Consider the following 18,432-nt stretch of genomic DNA (forward strand, 5'->3'; position numbering starts at 1 on the left):
AACCTGGAAGTTTCTTTCTCTTTTTGGAATAGTTTGAGAAGAATAGGTATTAACCTAACCTTCAAAATGTTTGGTAGAATTCACCTGTGAAACCATGTAGTCCTGGACTTTTGTTTCTTGGGATCTTTTTAAATTACTGATTAAATTTCATTGCTGGTGATAAGTCTTTTCAAGTTTTCAAGTTTTCTGTTTCTTCCTGATTCAGATTTGGGAGGTTATATGTTTCTAATAATTTATCCAAATCTTCTAGGTTGTCCAATTTGTTGGCATATAATTTTTCATAATATTCTCTTATAATCCTTTGTATTTTTGTGGTGTTGGTTATTTCTCCAATTTAATTTCTGCTTTTGAGTCTTCTTTTTTTGTTAATGAATCTGACTAAAGGTTTACCAATTTTGTTGATCTTTTCAAAGTACCAGCTCCTGGTTTCAGTAATCTGTTCTATCTTCTTAATTTCTATTTTATTTCTCCTCCAATCTTTATTATTTCTTTCTCCTGGTTTGGGGTTTTATTTGTTCTTTCTTTTCTAGCTCCTTTAGGTGTAAGGTTAGATTGTTCATTTGAGATTTTTCTTGCTACTTGAGATAAGCCTATATTGCTATAAACTTCTTAAAACAGCTTTTGCTGTGTCCTAAAGATTTTGGACCCTTGTGTTTTCATTTTCCTTTGTATCTATGTAATTTTTTTCTCTTTGATTTCTTGGTTAATGCATTCATTGTTTAGTAGCATGTTATTTAACCTTTATGTATTTGTGTTTTTTCCAAATTTTTTTCTTATGGTTGATTTATAGTTTCATAGTGTTGCGGTAGGAGAAGATGCATGGTAATATTTTGATCTTTTGAATTTGTTGAGACTTGTTTTGTGGCCTAATAGGTGATCTCTTCTAGAGAATGTTCATGTGCACTTGAATGTGTGTTCTGTTTTAGGATAGAATGTGTCTTCTGTTTTAGGATAGACTGTTCTGAATATATCTGTTAGATCGATCTGGTCCATTGTCTCATACAGAGTCACTGTTTCCTTGTTGATTTTGTTTGGATGATCTATCCATTGATGTAAGTGGGGTGTTTAAGTCCCCTACTATTACTGTATTACTGTCAATTCCTTTATGTCTTTTATTAGCTGCTTTATGTATTTGGCTACTCCCCAATTTACAATTGTTATATCTTTTTTTTTTAAAGTTTATTTATGTAAGTAATCTCTACACCCAACATGAGGCTCAAAGGTGCCCCCAATTGGTATATCTTTTTGTTGGATTGTCCCTTTTATGATTATATAGTGTCCTTCTTTGTCTTTGTTTTAGTGATTTTGTCCTATGTAAGTATTGCTACCTCAGCTTTCTTTTCACTTCCATTTGCATATAGGCGGCATCAAGATGGATCTTGCTTTTTTATCCATTCCATCATCACTTTATGTCTTTAGATTGGAACATTTACTCCATTTACATTCAAAGTAATTATTGGTAGGTGTGTACTTAATTGCTTTTTTGTTACTTGTTTTATGGTTGTTTTGTAGTTCTTCTCTGTTCCAGTCTTCTCCCGTTTCCTTCTCTCATGGTTTGCTGGCTTTCTTTAGTGATGTAGTTGGACTCCTTTCTCTCTTTTTTAAAGGTTTATTTTTGAGAGAGAGCGCAATCAGGGGAGGGGAAGAGAGAGGGGAACAGAGGATCTGAAGCAGGCTCTTTGCTGATAGCAGTGAGCCCAGTGCAGGCTCAAACTCACGAACTGTGAGATCATGAACTGAGGTGAAGGCAGACACTCAACCAACTGAGGCACCCAGGTACCCCTGGATTCCTTTCTCTTTATTTTTTGTGTATCTATTACTGGTTTTTGATTTGTGGTTACCATTAAGTTTACATATAACATGTCTTTTGCACCTAGCAGTCTATGTTAAGTTGACCATTAAGTTTGAACCCGTTCTTTGGTTCTTGCCCTCCCCTCCCTGACATTTTGGGTATAATGGTGTCATACTTTACATTCTTTATGAATTTCTTGACTGATTTTTATGCTTAGTTTTACTGCTTTTGTGCTTCCAACTTTTCTTATATTATGGCCTTTCCTTTCCAAAGAGTCCCCTTTAATATGTCTTGTAGGATTGATTTCGTGATCATGAATTACTTTTGTTTTGAAACTCTGTCTCCTTTTCTGAATGATAACCTTGCTGGATAGAATATTCTTGGCTGCAGGTGCTTATCTCTCATCAGTTTGAATTATGTTATGCCACTCCTTTCTGGCCTGTGGAGTTTCAACTGAAAAATCCCCTGATAGCCTTACAGAGTTACTCTTGTATGTAACTTTTTATTTTGTTGCTTTTAAAATCTCTTGTTAGTAATTTTGCCATTTTAATTACTGTTTTTTGGTATGGAACTCCATGACGTTGATTTTGTTGAGACTTCTGTGCCTCCTGGATCTGAATTTTATTTCCTTCCTTAGGTTTGGGAAGTTTTCAGCTTTTATTTCTTCAAATAAATTTCCTGCCCCCTTTTCCGAGATTGCCAAGGGCATATTGGAGGGGGCAGGTCAAAGGGAAATAGTAGTGGTGGGACTTGCTGTGCCACTGAGTTCCTGGTTGTCACCTGCTGATCCCATAGCTGTTTCTAAAATGTTATCAGCTGAGCCATAAGGGAAGCTTACTGAACACAGTATAGATCTGAGAAAGCCTATGCTTGTGCATTTTTAGCAGTACATTTTTTTAAGTTTTTTTTTTTTTTTTTGGTGAAGTCTAATGTAATGGATTTGCTTTATTGAAATTTTTTATTTGTAGATCTTAAAACTATTAAAAAAGTCATTACATCAGTGGTGTTTATCGCAGAATTATAGACTTTATTAGTTACTAGCTTATCAACAGTTTATATCAACTGTCACCTTTATAACTTCAGAACTGGAATAGAATTAAAAGCATCAGCATTCGGTAAGCAAGAAAAGGGGAGTATTTCTGCCATTTTTTCCTTAATGTGTTTAACATGTTCAGAATCCTGGTATTAAATGTTAAACATTTTCATAATGGAGAAAGACTCTGGATTGATACAGCAATAACATTGCATAGACTTTTAAAATGCCTATTCTATAATTAAACTTATTTAAATAATGACAGTTTTAAAAATAATGAACCTATGGGTTTAATGTTGTCTCAAGTTTTATATCCAAGTCCAGAAAATAATGAAGTAAATCTAGTTTAATAATTGAACAGATTGGTGATATTAACATTTGTTTTCCTTGAAGAATTACTTAAGTTCATATAGAAACAAATTAAGGGATGGTATAACTATTAGTCATATTGACACAAAAAGATCATTAGGCAGCTTGAGTAACAGTGGAGTGTCTGAACGGAAATACTGACTAGAGGTTCTGCAGGTCCTCTAGACAGGTGCGATACTTGAAATGCTTAAATAGCCTCCACGTAGTTGGCTGGCAGCATGCCGGTCCTGCCGGTCCTCTGCACAGTGCCATACATCCAACCTTCATCAATCGCCTGAACATTTACAATAGCATCTCCGTCTCTGAAGGATACCTCATCTGCATCAGCAGCCATATAGTCGTACATGGCACGGAAGATTTTCTATTTGTGAAGATGAAAAAAGGTAAAAAAAAAAGATACATATTAGATTTGCAACAAGTACCCTAAACACCTAGTTTTAAGGTCTCTTACAACTTACTTCACAAATTTAAGTTGCCCAAAATAGAATGAACAACTACCACCAAGAAAGTAAAAAGACTACTCACAAAATAGGAGAAAATATTTGCAAATCATCTATCTGGTAAGGAATTACCGTCCAGAAAATATAAAGAACTATAATTCAATACTGATAAAAGGTGGGGGGAAGGGCAAAAGATCTGAATTCTCCAAAGGAGATGTACAAACAGCCCGTAAGCTCCTGAAAAAAATGTTCAAACCTTAGTAGTCATCAGGGAGAACCACAATGAAATACCACTTCACACACATGAGAATGGTGATACTCAATAACCAGTTTAGGGGAAGATATGGAGAAATTTGAACCCATATAAACTGCTGGTGAGAATGTAAAATGGTACAACCACTCCGAATAGAGTTTTGGAAGTTTCTCCCATCTTAAATACAGAGTTAGCATATTCTGGTCCTACGTAGGTAAATACGTCCACATAATAACTTCTACATCTGCCACTGATAGCAGCCCAAAAGTGGAACTAACCCAAATGCCCACCAACTGATGAATGAAGAATGAAAAGGTGAGATTGTCATACAATGGAATATTATTTGTTGATAAAAGGAAATGAATTATTGCTGTATGATACAACTAGATGAACTAAGACCATTAAGTTAAAAGAATCTAGTCACAAAAGATCACATATTGTGTGATTTCGTTTACATGAAATGTCTTGAATAGGCAAGTAGAAACAAAGTACATTAGTGGATCACTTACAATTGGATGGTGGGGGATGGGGAGTGACTGTTGATGGGTACAGGGTTTTTTTAGGGTGATGAAATATTAGGAAATTAGATTATGGTAGTGGTTGAATAACAAAGAAAATCACTGGGCCTGTACACTTCAAATGATGAACTTAATAGTATGTTAATATATTCATAAAATTGTACGAAAAAAGAATGTTTTGTATATAGCCTTTTCTTCCCTTTTGAGGAAGTCAATCTTGTGTTTTGGAGAAGAAAAATTTGAAAAACCATAGCAATATTGCATGTATCTCTCACTTTCGGAATTTGGGAGCATGTTAGTAGTAAAAGTTGCTACAAGCTATCCTCCACATGTTAAAAAAACAAACAAAAAAACCTGTAACATGGGAGGGGAAAATGGGGAATTAAAATCAACAAGCATAAAGTTTCAGTTAAGCAAGATGAATAAGCTCTAGAGATCTGTTGTTCTGGAGATCTCTAGAGATCTGCACACACAGCCTTGAACCTATAGTGAACAAGAATGTACTGAACACCTAAAAGTGTGGCAATAAGGGGGGGCTCCTGGGTGGCTCAATCAGCTCAGCATCTGTCTTGCCTCTTGATTTCAGCCCAAGTCATGATCTCGTGGTTCAGTTCATGAGATTGAGCCCTGTGTTGGGCTCCATCTGACAGTGCAGAGCCTGTCTGGGATTCTCCCTCCCTCCCTCTCTCTGCCCCTTCCTCCCCCTCATCTCAAAAATAGTTTTTTCTAAATGTTTTATGTATTTTTGAGAGAGAGCAAGTGAGTATGCATGAGCAGGGGAAGGACAGAGAGAGGATCTTTCTGAGAGAGAGGGACAGAAGGGAGGATCTGAAGCAAGCTCCATGTTGACAGAGAACCTGATGGGGGCTTGAACCCATGAACTGTGAGATCTGACCTGAGCCGAAGTCAGACTGAGCCACCTAGGCACCAGCACCGCCCCCCCCCCCAAATTTTTTTTAAATATGGTAAGAAGGTAGACCTCATGTTAAATGTTCTTAGAATAGCAAAATAAGATTTTTAAAAACTGTAACAATTTGGAGATAAAAACAAAGATTGAAAGTGCTCAAATTTTCTTGATAGGAACAGGCACTAATTAGTAATTAGTATATAACCTACATATTTTTTCCTAGCATTCTGAAATATACATACACATGTTCATATTCAGTGATAGGTTTCCCCTTTCCTGCTGTGTAAGTAGAACAATACTATAAATAATACTTACTGTTCTTTCCATTTAATACAGCTTTGAGGTCTTTCCATATTTTAGTAATATCACAAATTAGCCAGGTCTATACTTTTGGTCATTTAATTGTTACCATTTTTACTTACACTAATCCCCGAATGTTTGTCTTCAGGCAAGTATTTTAGGAAAAAAAAAAAAAAAAAAAAAAAGCTTTTAAAGGTGAAAGGTCAAATGGTACGTGCATGTTAATTTTTTTAATTCACTACCATAATGTTCTAATATGCTACTTTATTATTGTTTTAATTTGCATATTCCTGGTTAGCAATCATCTTTTGATGAACATCTTTTTTGTTGGGTGTTTTATTTCTTCTGCTGTAAGTTGTTTATTCATTTGCGTACAGGTCTTTCTTATTTTGACTGGAAGGGGAATAATTTGTCAATGAATTTTTGAGTGTTATGCTTTTTAGATATAAATCTTTTTGTTATGTATACTACAAATATTTCTTCCAGTTTGACATGTTTCTTTTTGTTATAAAAACACTTAAAGTTTTATGGTTAAATATATGTGGTCTTTTCTTACACATTCCTAGGTTCTAGAACTTGCTGAGGAAGGTCTTCCCCTGTCCCCAGTATTATAAAAGTAGTCTCCGCTTTTCTATAGTATTTTACAATTTTGATTTTTTTTTCCCTCTGCTAATCTGTAATTCTTTAAGGGTCCATTTCTGGACCTCATCTATTTTCACATCTATTCCCATGCTAAGATCCATATTTAATAACAATTTTATAGTATGTGTTGCTCTTATTTGGTTAATAGGTTCCTATTGTCACTTTCAAAATTTACTTGATTATTCTTGCATCTTTACTCTTTCAAATAAATTTTAGGATTAATACACAAAATGGTTTAAAATTCCTCTAGGATTTTGACTCGAGTTGCCTTGAATTTATGTATTTATTTCAGGAAAAATGACAACTTTACAAGATTCCCTTCCTGAAATATAATGGGTCTCAATACTTAGATCTTTATGTCTTTTAGTAAAGATAGTTTCTTCATACAAATATTTTTATTTCAACCCTAAAGAATTGATGTTTTTGTGATATTATGAATGAGTCCAGGGTTTTAAACTAACAGTTTTTTTAAGTAATCTGCAGAACTGTAAACATGATTTGACTTATCTCTTCTTCAATGGATATTAACAAGGGAAATCTAAAATAATGACATGTTTATATGTGTGACATGGGCACACATACATATATTCTTCAAGAATGAGGGGCGCCTGGGTGGCTCAGTCGGTTAAGCATCCGACTTCAGCTCAGGTCACGATCTCACGGTCTGGTCCATGAGTTCGAGCCCCGTGTCGGGCTCTGGGCTGATGGCTCAGAGCCTGGAGCCTGCTTCCGATTCTGTGTCTCCCTCTCTCTCTGCCCCTCCCCCGTTCATGCTCTGTCTTTGTCTCAAAAATAAATAAACGTTAAAAAAAATAAATAAAAATTAAAAAAATTAAAAAAAAAGAATGATTCCAAGCAGCAAATACAGTAAGACAGTGGGTAGGACCAATGAACCCCAAATGATCATTTGCTTTAGTTTGTTCTAAATCACTGAATAATGCTTTTTAATTAATTTGAGTTTGGTAATGAAAGGTTTCTGATATTACTGGTAACATGAGATGTGTATTAAAAGCATTACATGGAAGGAAAAATAAGATAAAAACAGGGAAGGAAACCCTAAGACAGTCTCTTAACTACAGAGAACAAACTGAGGGGTGATAGAGAGGAGGTGGGCATATAATGGGTTAAATGAGTGATGGGCATTAAGGAGGGTACTTGTGATGAGCCCTGGGTGTTGTATATAAGTGGTGAATCACTAAAGTCTATTCCTGAGACCAATATTACACTATATGTTAATTAACTAGAATTTAAAACTTGGAATTAAAAAAAAAAAAAGACCAGAATAGCGATAATCATTATTGCACATATGAAAAGATAAGAATGATTTCAGTAAGCTCCTGATTGCTTACTTACCCCCGCGGTAGATGGGTGAGATGGGATAGAGGATACCGTGGTCTGTTGGGTGGCAACTGAAGACGATCGCTGTTGTGGGAGTTCCGTGGTTTTCGCATGTTTGTAAGCTACACGGTAGGGGGAAAGTAGTTTACGAGAAGAAATGGTGGCTAGACGTCATTCAATCAGTGTCAAACAGTGGAACAGGGTTCTCTTTTCCCCTAACTTAAAAAGAACGATTTCCAAGAAAGGAGGCTCTCATAAAAGTTAATGAATGAAACATCTGGTTTCATGTGCTTCTCCACAGTTCTAGGCTTTTCTTATCATTAGAAATGATTTTTAAAAATCCAGATTTAAAAAAATTTTTTAACTGAAAGCATCTGCCCTAGTAACCCAGTCAGCGGGCGGGCCGCGACTGTCCAGGGCAGCGCCACCCACTTGTACCTGTGGAGGTGGCCGAGAAGAAGACGCCGCCGTCGCTGTAGGTGGAGAGGCGCTGGTCGGCCGCTTCCGAGTGCTCGGACTTGTCCTCGCCGCCGCCGCTGACGCCGCTGACGCTCAGCGCGCTGGCCGACCGCGACTGCTCCCGGCTCCGGCGCTGCGCTTGCGCTGGCGGGTGGGGGAGCAGGCGTGAAACTTACGCGGTAGCAAAGCCTGACTGTAATGAATCTCAGTTCGGTGGGGTGGGGGATTTGCGAAGCGTGGTTTTCGGTAGACTTCCACGGATTAAACCCTCGAAACCCTTGTATATCATGTGGTTGTCATCCTCATTTTCCACATGACAGCTGAAGTGACTTACCGAAGGGCGCGTGACTGCTAAACGGTACAGCCACGCTTCAAATCTCAGCCTGTCCTGGCCCACAACCCCTTCCCTCCACCCTGTCCGATTTCCTGGCTCATAAAAATTCACAAACTCCACATTAAACTCCTCCAGAAAGCCCTCCCTCACTTCCAAATTAATTTAGATCCCTTTCTCTGAGTTCCTACAATTTGTGTGCAGACCTTTAAAACTGCACGTGTCAGGGTGTAACCACTGATTTACTTGTCTCTCCATCAGGAGAATAGAGTGTAAATCCTTTAAGGACAAGCACTATGTATTATTCTACATTTTAACATGAACAGAAGACACAAAGGCATGTGGCCTGTCTTGTTAATAATCTTCCTGGATGACATAAGAGTGTTCAGAAAGTTGCCAAAGGTCAAATTCATTCTCTTCCCGGTGCCTATGTATTTTTTTCCATTATGTCTCCAATAGAAAGATGTACTACCTTTTTTTTCTTTAGAAACAAAACGATAATAGTGGGGCCTAAGGAGATTTACATGGAGGCAGTGAGGCAATCTTTCCCTGATACAAATTTTCGTAGAAAATGATGTTGTCCCACCGGTCAGGGAGGTGTTTCTCTGCGGAATGGCAACTGAGAACACTGAAGACCCTTGAGTTTCCTTGAGGTCACCGATGCTAGCCCACTAAATGGTGACATTTATGTCATAAGCTATAACATACCATTAATCATGTGTAAGCTTCGTGATTGTATATTGTCTTCTGCTGGATCATAGTCAAAAACTGAGCCCGGATTAGTACGCCAGACACGTAAACCTAAGATTGAGCGAAATTAAGGATCAGAACAGATGTTTTTGGATGACTCCTGATATCTTGGAAAGCAAAGCATGAGCTTAATTGACCACAGGACCACTAACACCAATTTAGCTTAGTCCTCAGAGGAGAACAAAGCAGAAGAAAGAAGAGAGATCAGCTTCGCAAGCTGTGAAATAAGTTTTCTTTTACAACTAGTGAAAACAGAGACTGAGGTCCCTTTATCCTTTGCCTTCCTATGGGTAATTCCACTCCTGTTCTTCTACCCCCTCAGTTTAGAGTTGATTTTCCTTGTAGGCATCATATACCTGTAATAGTCTCCTGATCCTGGTCATTCCGTTTTTGTTCCATTTCTACCACTTTTCTCTGAATACCTCGGTAGTTAATGTCACTGAAGTCCTGTGTGTTCTTCTTTACTCGTTCAGTGATAGGGTCCGTCACCACTGGTGTGAAGCAACCCTTGTGTTTCTCAAAGTCTTCATGATATTTCACCTGAAATTTCATTAATTCACTTTGTAAAAATATGACGGTGTGATCATTTCCTTTTCCACCTGATCCAGCAGGCTGGCCCGTCAATCCTGAAGAATCCCGGACTCACCGTTGAGATGTGACGTTGGGTCTCCCGCACCCGTCTCATCTCTGGAGTGTCTAGGACATAGGCAGCTTTGCCTTGTATTTGTTTCCGGAAGCTATCAGAATAAAGAACCTGGTAGAGAAGAGACCGTGAATTAAGTCCAGATCATGGTACTGTTCTAATTCTGAAGTCTCAAAACTTTTCCAGCACATGGAGATAAAAGTAGCTGGGAAGGGAAGCTTGAGTCAACTGGAAAGACCCAGTGATACCCTTGACTAACGGCTGAACAGATTAGCATGAGGACAAATGGGCAGGGCTCTCATCAGGAGAGAAAGGACAAGTTTTGTCTTTGAAAATGCAACTCTGATTTTCAAGGGAGACAGAGCACAGTAGAATTTCAAAGAGGATCGGAAGAAATTGGTCTCTTGGATTTGCTGGGAATTGCAGCACCAGCAGACTGGATGCTATTTGGCACTAGGTGTGATTCTGACATTGAAAACAACTATCCTTTTAATTTTTTAAAAGTTTAATTAATGTATTATTTAATCTCTACCCCCAACACGGGGCTCAAGCTCATGACCCTGAGATCAAGAGTTGCATGCTCTTCTGACTGAGCCAACCAGGTGCCCCTAAACAACTGTCCTTCCAAACAAGTGATCATTTTCACAGGTTTATGTCCAGATTTCATAAACCCATATGTTAACACAGAAATCAAGGTCCTCCAGACATGAAAAACCCAAAATACCAAAGCCAAAGAAGGCATCCACCTCAGAGTATTACCTGTTTCATAGAATACCTTAAAAATAAAGGAGAGCAGAAGATTGAGGCTGTTAGGAAGTCAATTTGTTACAGTTGGTTATGTAAGACTACCTAGTTGGTTATATAAGATTACCTTGGAGTAAAATAAAGGTAAGAGAAAACATTGGCAATTAACTTGTTATTTCTTAGTATGATCATTTGGAATTTAAAAGCACAGTTGTGTTAATTTTAATGTAAATTTTCAGTTGAATGAGAAGGTGCATGTTTTTATGGTGTTAAAAATGTTATTTTCCACGATGTTGCATTTCTTTTTTTTCATTTTAGTGTGCTTTCCAAGTGAATGAGAAAGGCGTGTTTCTATGATGTTAAAATGTTATTTTCCAAGTTGTTGCACTACTCCTGTGTTTAATCCTAGACAATACCGAGCTAATGTTTTCTTGGTTGCGCTTAGCTCGCTCCATCTCTGGAGTAACAGGTGTCGGAGTTGCTTTTCTCATATTCTCTTTGTATAATACCTAGAGGAGCCAAGAGAGCATCCAGACATCAGAAAGCAGAAAACCAGTTCTGAAAACCATCATCTAGCTTGTGTTACGGCTCAATTATATCACACTCTATAAGAAACGCATCAGGGAGATAAAGCCATTAAAATGTTATTGTATAAAGCCAGAGAAGAAGAAAGAATTAAATCAGTTTGAGCTGGAGGGGTTGGTTGGTTGTTTTTAAGTGGGTAAAGATGAACTTAAAACAAAAGTTCTGGGGAAAATGTGAGGTAAATTAGTGATATAACCATGATTGCCAGGCTTATTAAAAGGGTAACGATTTCTTTTTTCCTCTCCAAAATACCGAGCTAAAGTTTTCTTGATTGCGTTTGACTCTTTCCATCTCAGGAGTAAAGGGTGTAGGGGTCGCTTTCCCCAGGTTCTCTTTGTATAACACCTGTGAGATACAAAGTTGGACCCGAAAATCACCAAGAGGCAATATTCAGGCTATTAAATGTAATGTGATTTGGGGAAGAAAACTCCAGGTTTAATCTACTACATTAGTGAGAACGGCTCTCGAGAAGAAAGCTTAAAAAAATAGTTAATGGCAATAATACATGTAGTAGGTCATTTACAGGAGATTCTAAAAAAAATTGGCATTTTGCTGGTTTTTAACCTGGGATGGAGTTAGGAGCAGGCCAAACTGCAGGGGTTACTTTGCAAAGTTAAAAGCACTTTCGTTTCTCAAGACAATACCGAGCTAATGTTCTCTTGATTGCGTTTGACTCTCTGCATCTCTGGCGTGACAGGGGTTGGGGTGGCTTTCCCCACATTTTCTTTGTACAAAACCTACGCGGGTCCAATGGATCCAAAAAGCCAAAAAGAAAAAAAAAGTTACAGTTACCAAAAGATTAAACGGAATAGATAATTTGTTATGAGGTTCAGGGTGTCAAACCATTTAGGCAACAAGGTTAGGCAGAAAGAGGTATGTTTCCAAAGGAAGCTGAGTATAGTTACAGCCAGACACACATTTCCAGGGTAGGCCCCTGCCCTGACATCCTGGCAGACCACCTGACAGAACTGCAGTGTGCCCCAAAAAGGATGAAAGACAGCCTTCATTTGCCCACTAGTCCATGAATTTCAAGCACCAGACAGATCATCTAGAAAGGACTGTGGGGGAATGCGCTTGAGTGACACTGAGAAGGCGGGGCCAGTCTCTACACAGGAGTGGGCGACTGGATGGTTGGTTGTGCAGCAACTCTGTATACAGACACATCCATACAATCCTGGGCCCACAAACAAGGATTTCTCCTACTCTTTTGTTCCCTGCTGTCATCCGTGCTCTGTCTCCTACTTTAGTTCACCAGCAAACTTCTCAGTAAGGAAAAATATTCTCAGCGATTACATCATTAGCATCACCATAAATCCTTTACCTCAGTGTCTCCCTTCAGTGTCATTCATGGGGAATGGGTTTGGGAAATGATGTTCAAGAGAAGGAATTCTGTTCAAGTAATGGTTCTCAAAGTGGGGTCCCTGAATAGCAAGCTCAGCATCGCCTGAGCGCTTTGCTAGAATTGCAAATTTGCTGGCCTCACACCAGACCCAGAAAATGAGAAACTGTGGGGACAGGGCCCTACAATCTGATGTAACAAGTGCTCCGGGTGATTCTGATGCTCTGTGCTCAAGTACTGGAGAAACCCACACATAGCGCTGATGTGAGGGGTCACAGGCTTCTTCCTTACACGAGCTAGTGTCCTCCCCATACGAATCCCAATCTCCGCTCCCCCCCCCACCAGTAATCACTAAATATATATAATATCACAGAGCACAGGCTTACAGGAAATGGTTTACTAAAGCTAACAGTTAAAGACCACGCTAAAGACAAAAAAAAAAAAAAAAAAAATTAAAATTGGCAAAGCAAAAACAGTTCGAGTGACACTTTCCTTTTTAAGTAAATTGATAGTCATGTGCTGAAATCACTAGTGGATCTTAGTTTTTTCATTTCTATGAGCACAGTACCTCCAAACAATCACATGGGGATTTGAGATTGTTAGAACTCAGTTTTGTTGTTATCCAAGCAAACTGAAAGTTTTTTTTTTTTTTTTTAATATTTAAAAATATCCGATGGAATAGAAATGTCATTATCCTTGAAGAAGAGAATCAGGGGTTATTTCCCCAAGGTCTCTTTGTCTAAATCTGACAGGATAAATTAGAACCAAAAGTCATAGGTGCAAAAGCTGAAGAAGATCACAACTCCGATGTTCCAGAAAGAGCTCTCATACCTACCATGCCACCCCCCAAATTTCATGAGTGCATAAAACAAAGAGACCTTGAGGATAGTAGATAGAGAGTAAGTTTGGGGAGAGATGAGTGAAAGGATATTTTATTGGAAAATCTGTTACTTCCTGATATTAGAACTTTATGGATTAAAGCAATGTTGTTATTACAGGGTTAAAGCTAAGAGTAGCCTTCTAGGAAAGAAGGATACATGTGATAAACAAAATTCACAAAATTTGTTTTTTAAAAGTAGGATTAATAAGTATTATTTTAAATCATTAAAGAAGTAGTTTTTGCTTTTCTTGCCAAAGTACCGAGCTAATATTTTCTTGATTGTGTTTGACTCTCTCCATCTCTGGAGTGACAGGTATAGGGGTTCCCTTGCCCATATTTTCTTTGTACAACACCTGTGTGATGAGAAAGCATCCAGAAAAAAACAGCCGTCAGTAATATTTCATTGGTTTTAAGATTTTAAGGATGAATTCAACTTCCTTGTTACCACATGACACAGGAGTTACAGGTTGACAATTTGCCACAAACTATTTTAATGGCAGCCAGTCTTGGGCTGGGAAAGAGGACTATAGGGCAGCAAGGACCTCAGCTGCTGGGGAAAGGTTGTCAGTTATTCATGTTATTGTTCCATTTCTGTGAGCACACTGCCTCCCAATCGTGGGGGTTTGAGATGGTTAGAACTCGGTTTTGTTGTTATCCAAGCAAATTAAAGACCAGTGGCTTAAACAAAAATATTTTAAAATATCAGATGGAATAGAAGTCAATTAACTAAAATTAAAAACTGAAGCCATAGTAACAAGGTAAAAATGCAAAAGTATGTCTTTTTGCTAAGTGAGGTATGTTAGAAACAAAGGAAGGGTAGTGGGTTTTTAAAAAGGAATAAATGTTAAATATCTATTTAATTATGAGGTTAAATGGCATCTTCTTTTCCCTTTCTTTCCAAAATACCGAGCTAAGGTTTTCTTGATTGTGTTTGACTCTCTCCATCTCTGGAGTGACAGGTATAGGGGTTCCCTTGCCCATATTTTCTTTGTACAACACCTGTGTGATGAGAAAGCATCCAGAAAAAACAGGCATCAGTAATATTTCATTGGTTTTTAAGATTCTTAAAGACAAGTTCAACTTCCTTGTTACCACATGACACAGGAGTTACAGGTTGACAATTTGCCACAAACTATTTTAATGGCAGCCATTCTTGGGCTGGGGAAGAGGACCGTAGGGCAGCAAGGACCTCAGCTGCTGGGGAAAGGTTGTCAGTTATTCATGTTATTGTTCCATTTCTGTGAGCACACTGCCTCCCAATCACGTGGGGGTTTGAGATGGTTAGAACTCGGTTTTGTTGTTATCCAAGCAAACTAAAGACCAGTGTTCTTTTTTTAAATATTTTTTAAATACCAGATGGAATAGAAGTCAATTAACTAAAATATAAAAAAAATGAATCCATAGTAGTAACATAAAAATGTAAAAGTATGTCTTTTTGCTAAGTGAGGTATATTAGAAACAAAGGAAGGGTAGTGGGTTTTAAAAAGGAATAAATGTTAAGTATCTATTTAATAACGAGGTTAAATGGCATCTTCTTTTTCCCTTTCTTTCCAAAATACCGAGCTAAGGTTTTCTTGATTGTGTTTGACTCTCTGCATCTCAGGGGTGATGGAGATTGGAATTCCAGTCCCCAGGTTCTCCTTGTATAGCACCTGTATGATAAGAAAGCATCCAGAACAAAAAGAGCAATCAACCACTTTCCCCCACTTGTGGAGAAGTGGGGAGTAGAAGGGCAAAGAGGAAGAGAATGAGTTAGAGGAAACACCAGAAGCTTCTAGATCCAACCTGTACGAGCCTAGAGACATAAGTAAGGGAATGCAGGAAAGAGCAGCAAAAACGAAGAGATAGGAAAGGAAAGTTTTGTTATTTTTGTTGTTTGAACAAATCCCTGTAGCACTGAGCAACAGAGTGCACCATGAAAGGGAAGGATTAGTGCCCCCAGTTTGTTATGAGGAAGAGAAAAAAAAATTAAAAGGGTAAGAGACAAAAGGAGAACCGAGGAAGTTATTTTTGATTTGGAAATGTTATTAATAATCCACATAAGGGTATTTGGGTTTTAGAAACATTGTATATATGAAGATACCTACACAAACCTTCTTTTGTTGACTTTTCAAAAGAAGTCCAAGTATTTAATTTTTAGTTTGGGTGAACACATTGGGAGAATTACTTATTTTTAAAGCAAATGGAGAGCAATGACAAGATTCTAAAAAAGGAAACTTCAAAAAATCTGTACAAACACCAGTAGGGGCAGAGAAAGTTAGAACAGAAATGAGACCAACATTCTGATCTTTGCTAAATAAATTTTTATAAGCTTTACATTCAGATCAGATTTGCCAAAGCAGGATAAATGTGGGTGCTTAGACACTGAGAAGGTTATGTTTTTAAAGCCTGGGATAGAACACTGAACACTTTTTTGTTTTATAAGTCAAATGATTATATTAATACTTAACCAAAATGGGGAAATGGATTCATAGGAAATGGCAGCATTAAGTTGTGAACAAGACAAGTCAAAGTTTTTATTGGGATAAGCTGATTAGATTAAAATTATAGCCATTAATTTTTGGTTTAAAAATAGTTAAAGGGATTTTTTTTTTCTTTTAAATACCGAACTAAAGTTTTCTTGATTGTGTTTGACTCTCTCCATCTCTGGAGTGATGGGAATTGGGATCCCTTTCCCGAGGTTTTCTTTATACAACACCTGTATGACACAAGAGAGCATCCAGAAAAAACAAAAGCAGTCAAAACAGCCCTTTCATCCGTCCTGTAGGGACCCTCGTACGAGACTACAGACACCAAACAGGAAAGACAAATTCACAAAGTCAACCTATCTCTTCAAATACAGATCTGGATGAGAACACGCTCCATATTTCCTTAGCTAACGTGCCAGTGTATTTGGTATTCAACTCAATATCAACTCATATTATACTGAATGTTTGTTTCCTGTGTTGGGAATTAAGGAAAAAATTACAAATAATTTCATAAAGGCACTAAAGTGCTTAGTGTACAATAGAAAAATTATTTTTTAATTAGATTGACAAATACCTATTTTACCTACATAGAACATCTATTTTGCAGAATAATAGATATTTAAATCCCCAGGCCAAATTTATGCAATATAGCAAAATTGGTCTTTGTTGAGTAAATTCAAATTCTGGAGGTGGCCAAGTCAGAAAGGTAATGTTTTAATACACAGTACTATTTATTTCACACAGAATCTTGAAAGCTCTATGCACCACTGGACAACTTTGCCTAAATGCAACCTGTGTAAAAATGAACACAATGGTTATGTAGGAAAAAAAAATTGCCCAGTACTGTCAGGATCATTACGATCTCAGATATAAACAGTATACTTACTCTAACGTAGAAGAAAATAATTAAAATATAGTTTTGAAAATTAATGCAAACCTTAATTCTTCTAAAAGAAGAAATCATCATCATCATCATCATCATCATCATCCCCCCACAGGGAAAATAATGACTATAACATTCCAAAGGTAACATTAATTTACATTGACAATTTAACAAAATTGAAAGGTTAGTGAATAGTGATTAAAAACAAAGGAAAACAAAACCAAAAGACACTGGGACCAAAGAAAGTTACTGATCTAATTATGTGGAAGAATAAAACTTTCTGAAAATATTTAAACTGACAATAAAAGCCACTTTGGATCAAACCTGCTCCCCCCAAAAAAAACTCCAGCTAAATTTTCCTGTTGACATTTGATTTTCTGTCTCAGGCATAAGTGACTGTTAGGATCCTTATATAGCAGTTTCACAGACTGAGTATTACGGAATTTTTCAATAGCATTAATACAAGAAAAAATAACATTAAACATACATTTATGATTTGATTTGTATATTAAAAAAAATCAGAAGGTCTGGATCTGTATTCATGGAATAGCTTGTTCAGCACAGTATCAAGATAAGATTGCTTTGGGTTCCAACACTGAGCTACTTTCTTTTTCTGTCCTGTGTTTATCCAGATAGGATCTAGGTTAAAGTAACCACTGCTCCCAAGCCAGAGCCACTAGTTCTGCATGTGGTCTCAAGTCCTATGTCTAGGACTTCTGCTAACCCAGAAGCATCAAATAACAAGAGTTCTGAGTAAATAAGAGCTATGGTGTTTGGGTTTTTTGGATATCAAGGAACTTCAAAAGTCCCAGCGGCAACATAAAAGTTGAAAAAAGAAGGAAAGGAACCAATTAAAAGTTTTAAGGGACTATTATAGAAGGTATAAAATGTTAGAATCAAATGGTAAGTAAAAGACGTGAAAACAGGATCCAGTTGATGATATTAAAAAATGTTAAACTCATTATTTTAAAGGCACTAATAGTGAGAAGTTTGTTTTATAGAAAGTTGTTATTATTTTTAAAATATGGAATTAAAGGAGGTTTCTCCTGAATACCGAGCTAAAGTTTTCTTGATTGCGTTTGACTCGCTCCATCTCAGGAGTGACAGGAAGGGGGGTCCCCTTGCTCAAGTTCTCTTTGTACAAAATCTGTGTGCACAAAACCAACAATCACATCAGCATGGACCCATCTTTTAGGTAATTAACCTTCAAACTAGTCTCTAAAACTATTTTTGTTTATTTTCATAATGGCATGAAATAGGCCTGACCAACTTTAAGAAATAGAACCAATCACTTTGACATTTCGTCACACACAGTAGGATGTCTGTCACTAAGTGGCATTAATAGAGACATAGCTGCCAGGCTGCAGGCAGGAGTCACTAATATAGGTCTTCTCTCAAAGACAGAGGTATTAGGCCTGATCAAATAGTGTTCAAGTTCATTGAAATTAATATCCATAATGAGTTGTTGGTAATGCTAAAATAGGGAACAAGAGAGAGAGAGAGGTTGGGGGGAATAAAATAAATATTAATAAGTATTAGAAGCTAAATAAACATTAGCTTTCAATGGTCCTTAAGCTATTCCAAAGTAAACCTCATTTATATCTGATGTGGTACACAAACTAACTGAGCCACATTTCTGAGTTACTGTAAATTGTTCTGTCATCTCATGAATGGAAATATTAAGAGTCACATTCTTCTACAAAAGGCTACAAACACAAACAAATAACATCAAACAGAGCCAGAATAAGCACAAATAAA

General features: G+C 37.3%; 1 protein-coding gene across 30 annotated transcripts in view; it reads right to left on the reverse strand.

Annotated features, from left to right (window-relative positions):
- Nucleotides 1-2,798: 2,798 nt before the first annotated feature.
- The window catches only part of NEB (nebulin), a 214,083-nt gene continuing 198,449 nt past the window's right edge, over nucleotides 2,799-18,432 (reverse strand). For 9 of the 30 annotated variants that reach the window (XM_045479788.1, XM_045479819.1, XM_045479815.1 and 6 more), the window contains 14 exons: nucleotides 17,729-17,821; nucleotides 15,929-16,021; nucleotides 14,883-14,975; nucleotides 14,230-14,322; nucleotides 13,584-13,676; nucleotides 11,749-11,841; nucleotides 11,357-11,449; nucleotides 10,936-11,028; nucleotides 9,779-9,886; nucleotides 9,489-9,672; nucleotides 9,091-9,183; nucleotides 8,031-8,195; nucleotides 7,608-7,714; nucleotides 2,799-3,555 (listed from right to left, as the gene is read on the reverse strand). In XM_045479788.1, the coding sequence (XP_045335744.1) occupies nucleotides 3,382-3,555; nucleotides 7,608-7,714; nucleotides 8,031-8,195; nucleotides 9,091-9,183; nucleotides 9,489-9,672; nucleotides 9,779-9,886; nucleotides 10,936-11,028; nucleotides 11,357-11,449; nucleotides 11,749-11,841; nucleotides 13,584-13,676; nucleotides 14,230-14,322; nucleotides 14,883-14,975; nucleotides 15,929-16,021; nucleotides 17,729-17,821 (1,575 nt within the window). In that variant the 3' untranslated portion in view covers nucleotides 2,799-3,381. The remainder of the gene's footprint in view (nucleotides 3,556-7,607; nucleotides 7,715-8,030; nucleotides 8,196-9,090; nucleotides 9,184-9,488; nucleotides 9,673-9,778; nucleotides 9,887-10,935; nucleotides 11,029-11,356; nucleotides 11,450-11,748; nucleotides 11,842-13,583; nucleotides 13,677-14,229; nucleotides 14,323-14,882; nucleotides 14,976-15,928; nucleotides 16,022-17,728; nucleotides 17,822-18,432) is intronic. The other 21 variants (XM_045479818.1, XM_045479817.1, XM_045479816.1 and 18 more) reach the window with 15 other exon arrangements.

Source organism: Leopardus geoffroyi, chromosome C1 (genome assembly GCF_018350155.1).
Source record: "Leopardus geoffroyi isolate Oge1 chromosome C1, O.geoffroyi_Oge1_pat1.0, whole genome shotgun sequence".
Lineage (NCBI taxonomy): Eukaryota > Metazoa > Chordata > Mammalia > Carnivora > Felidae > Leopardus > Leopardus geoffroyi.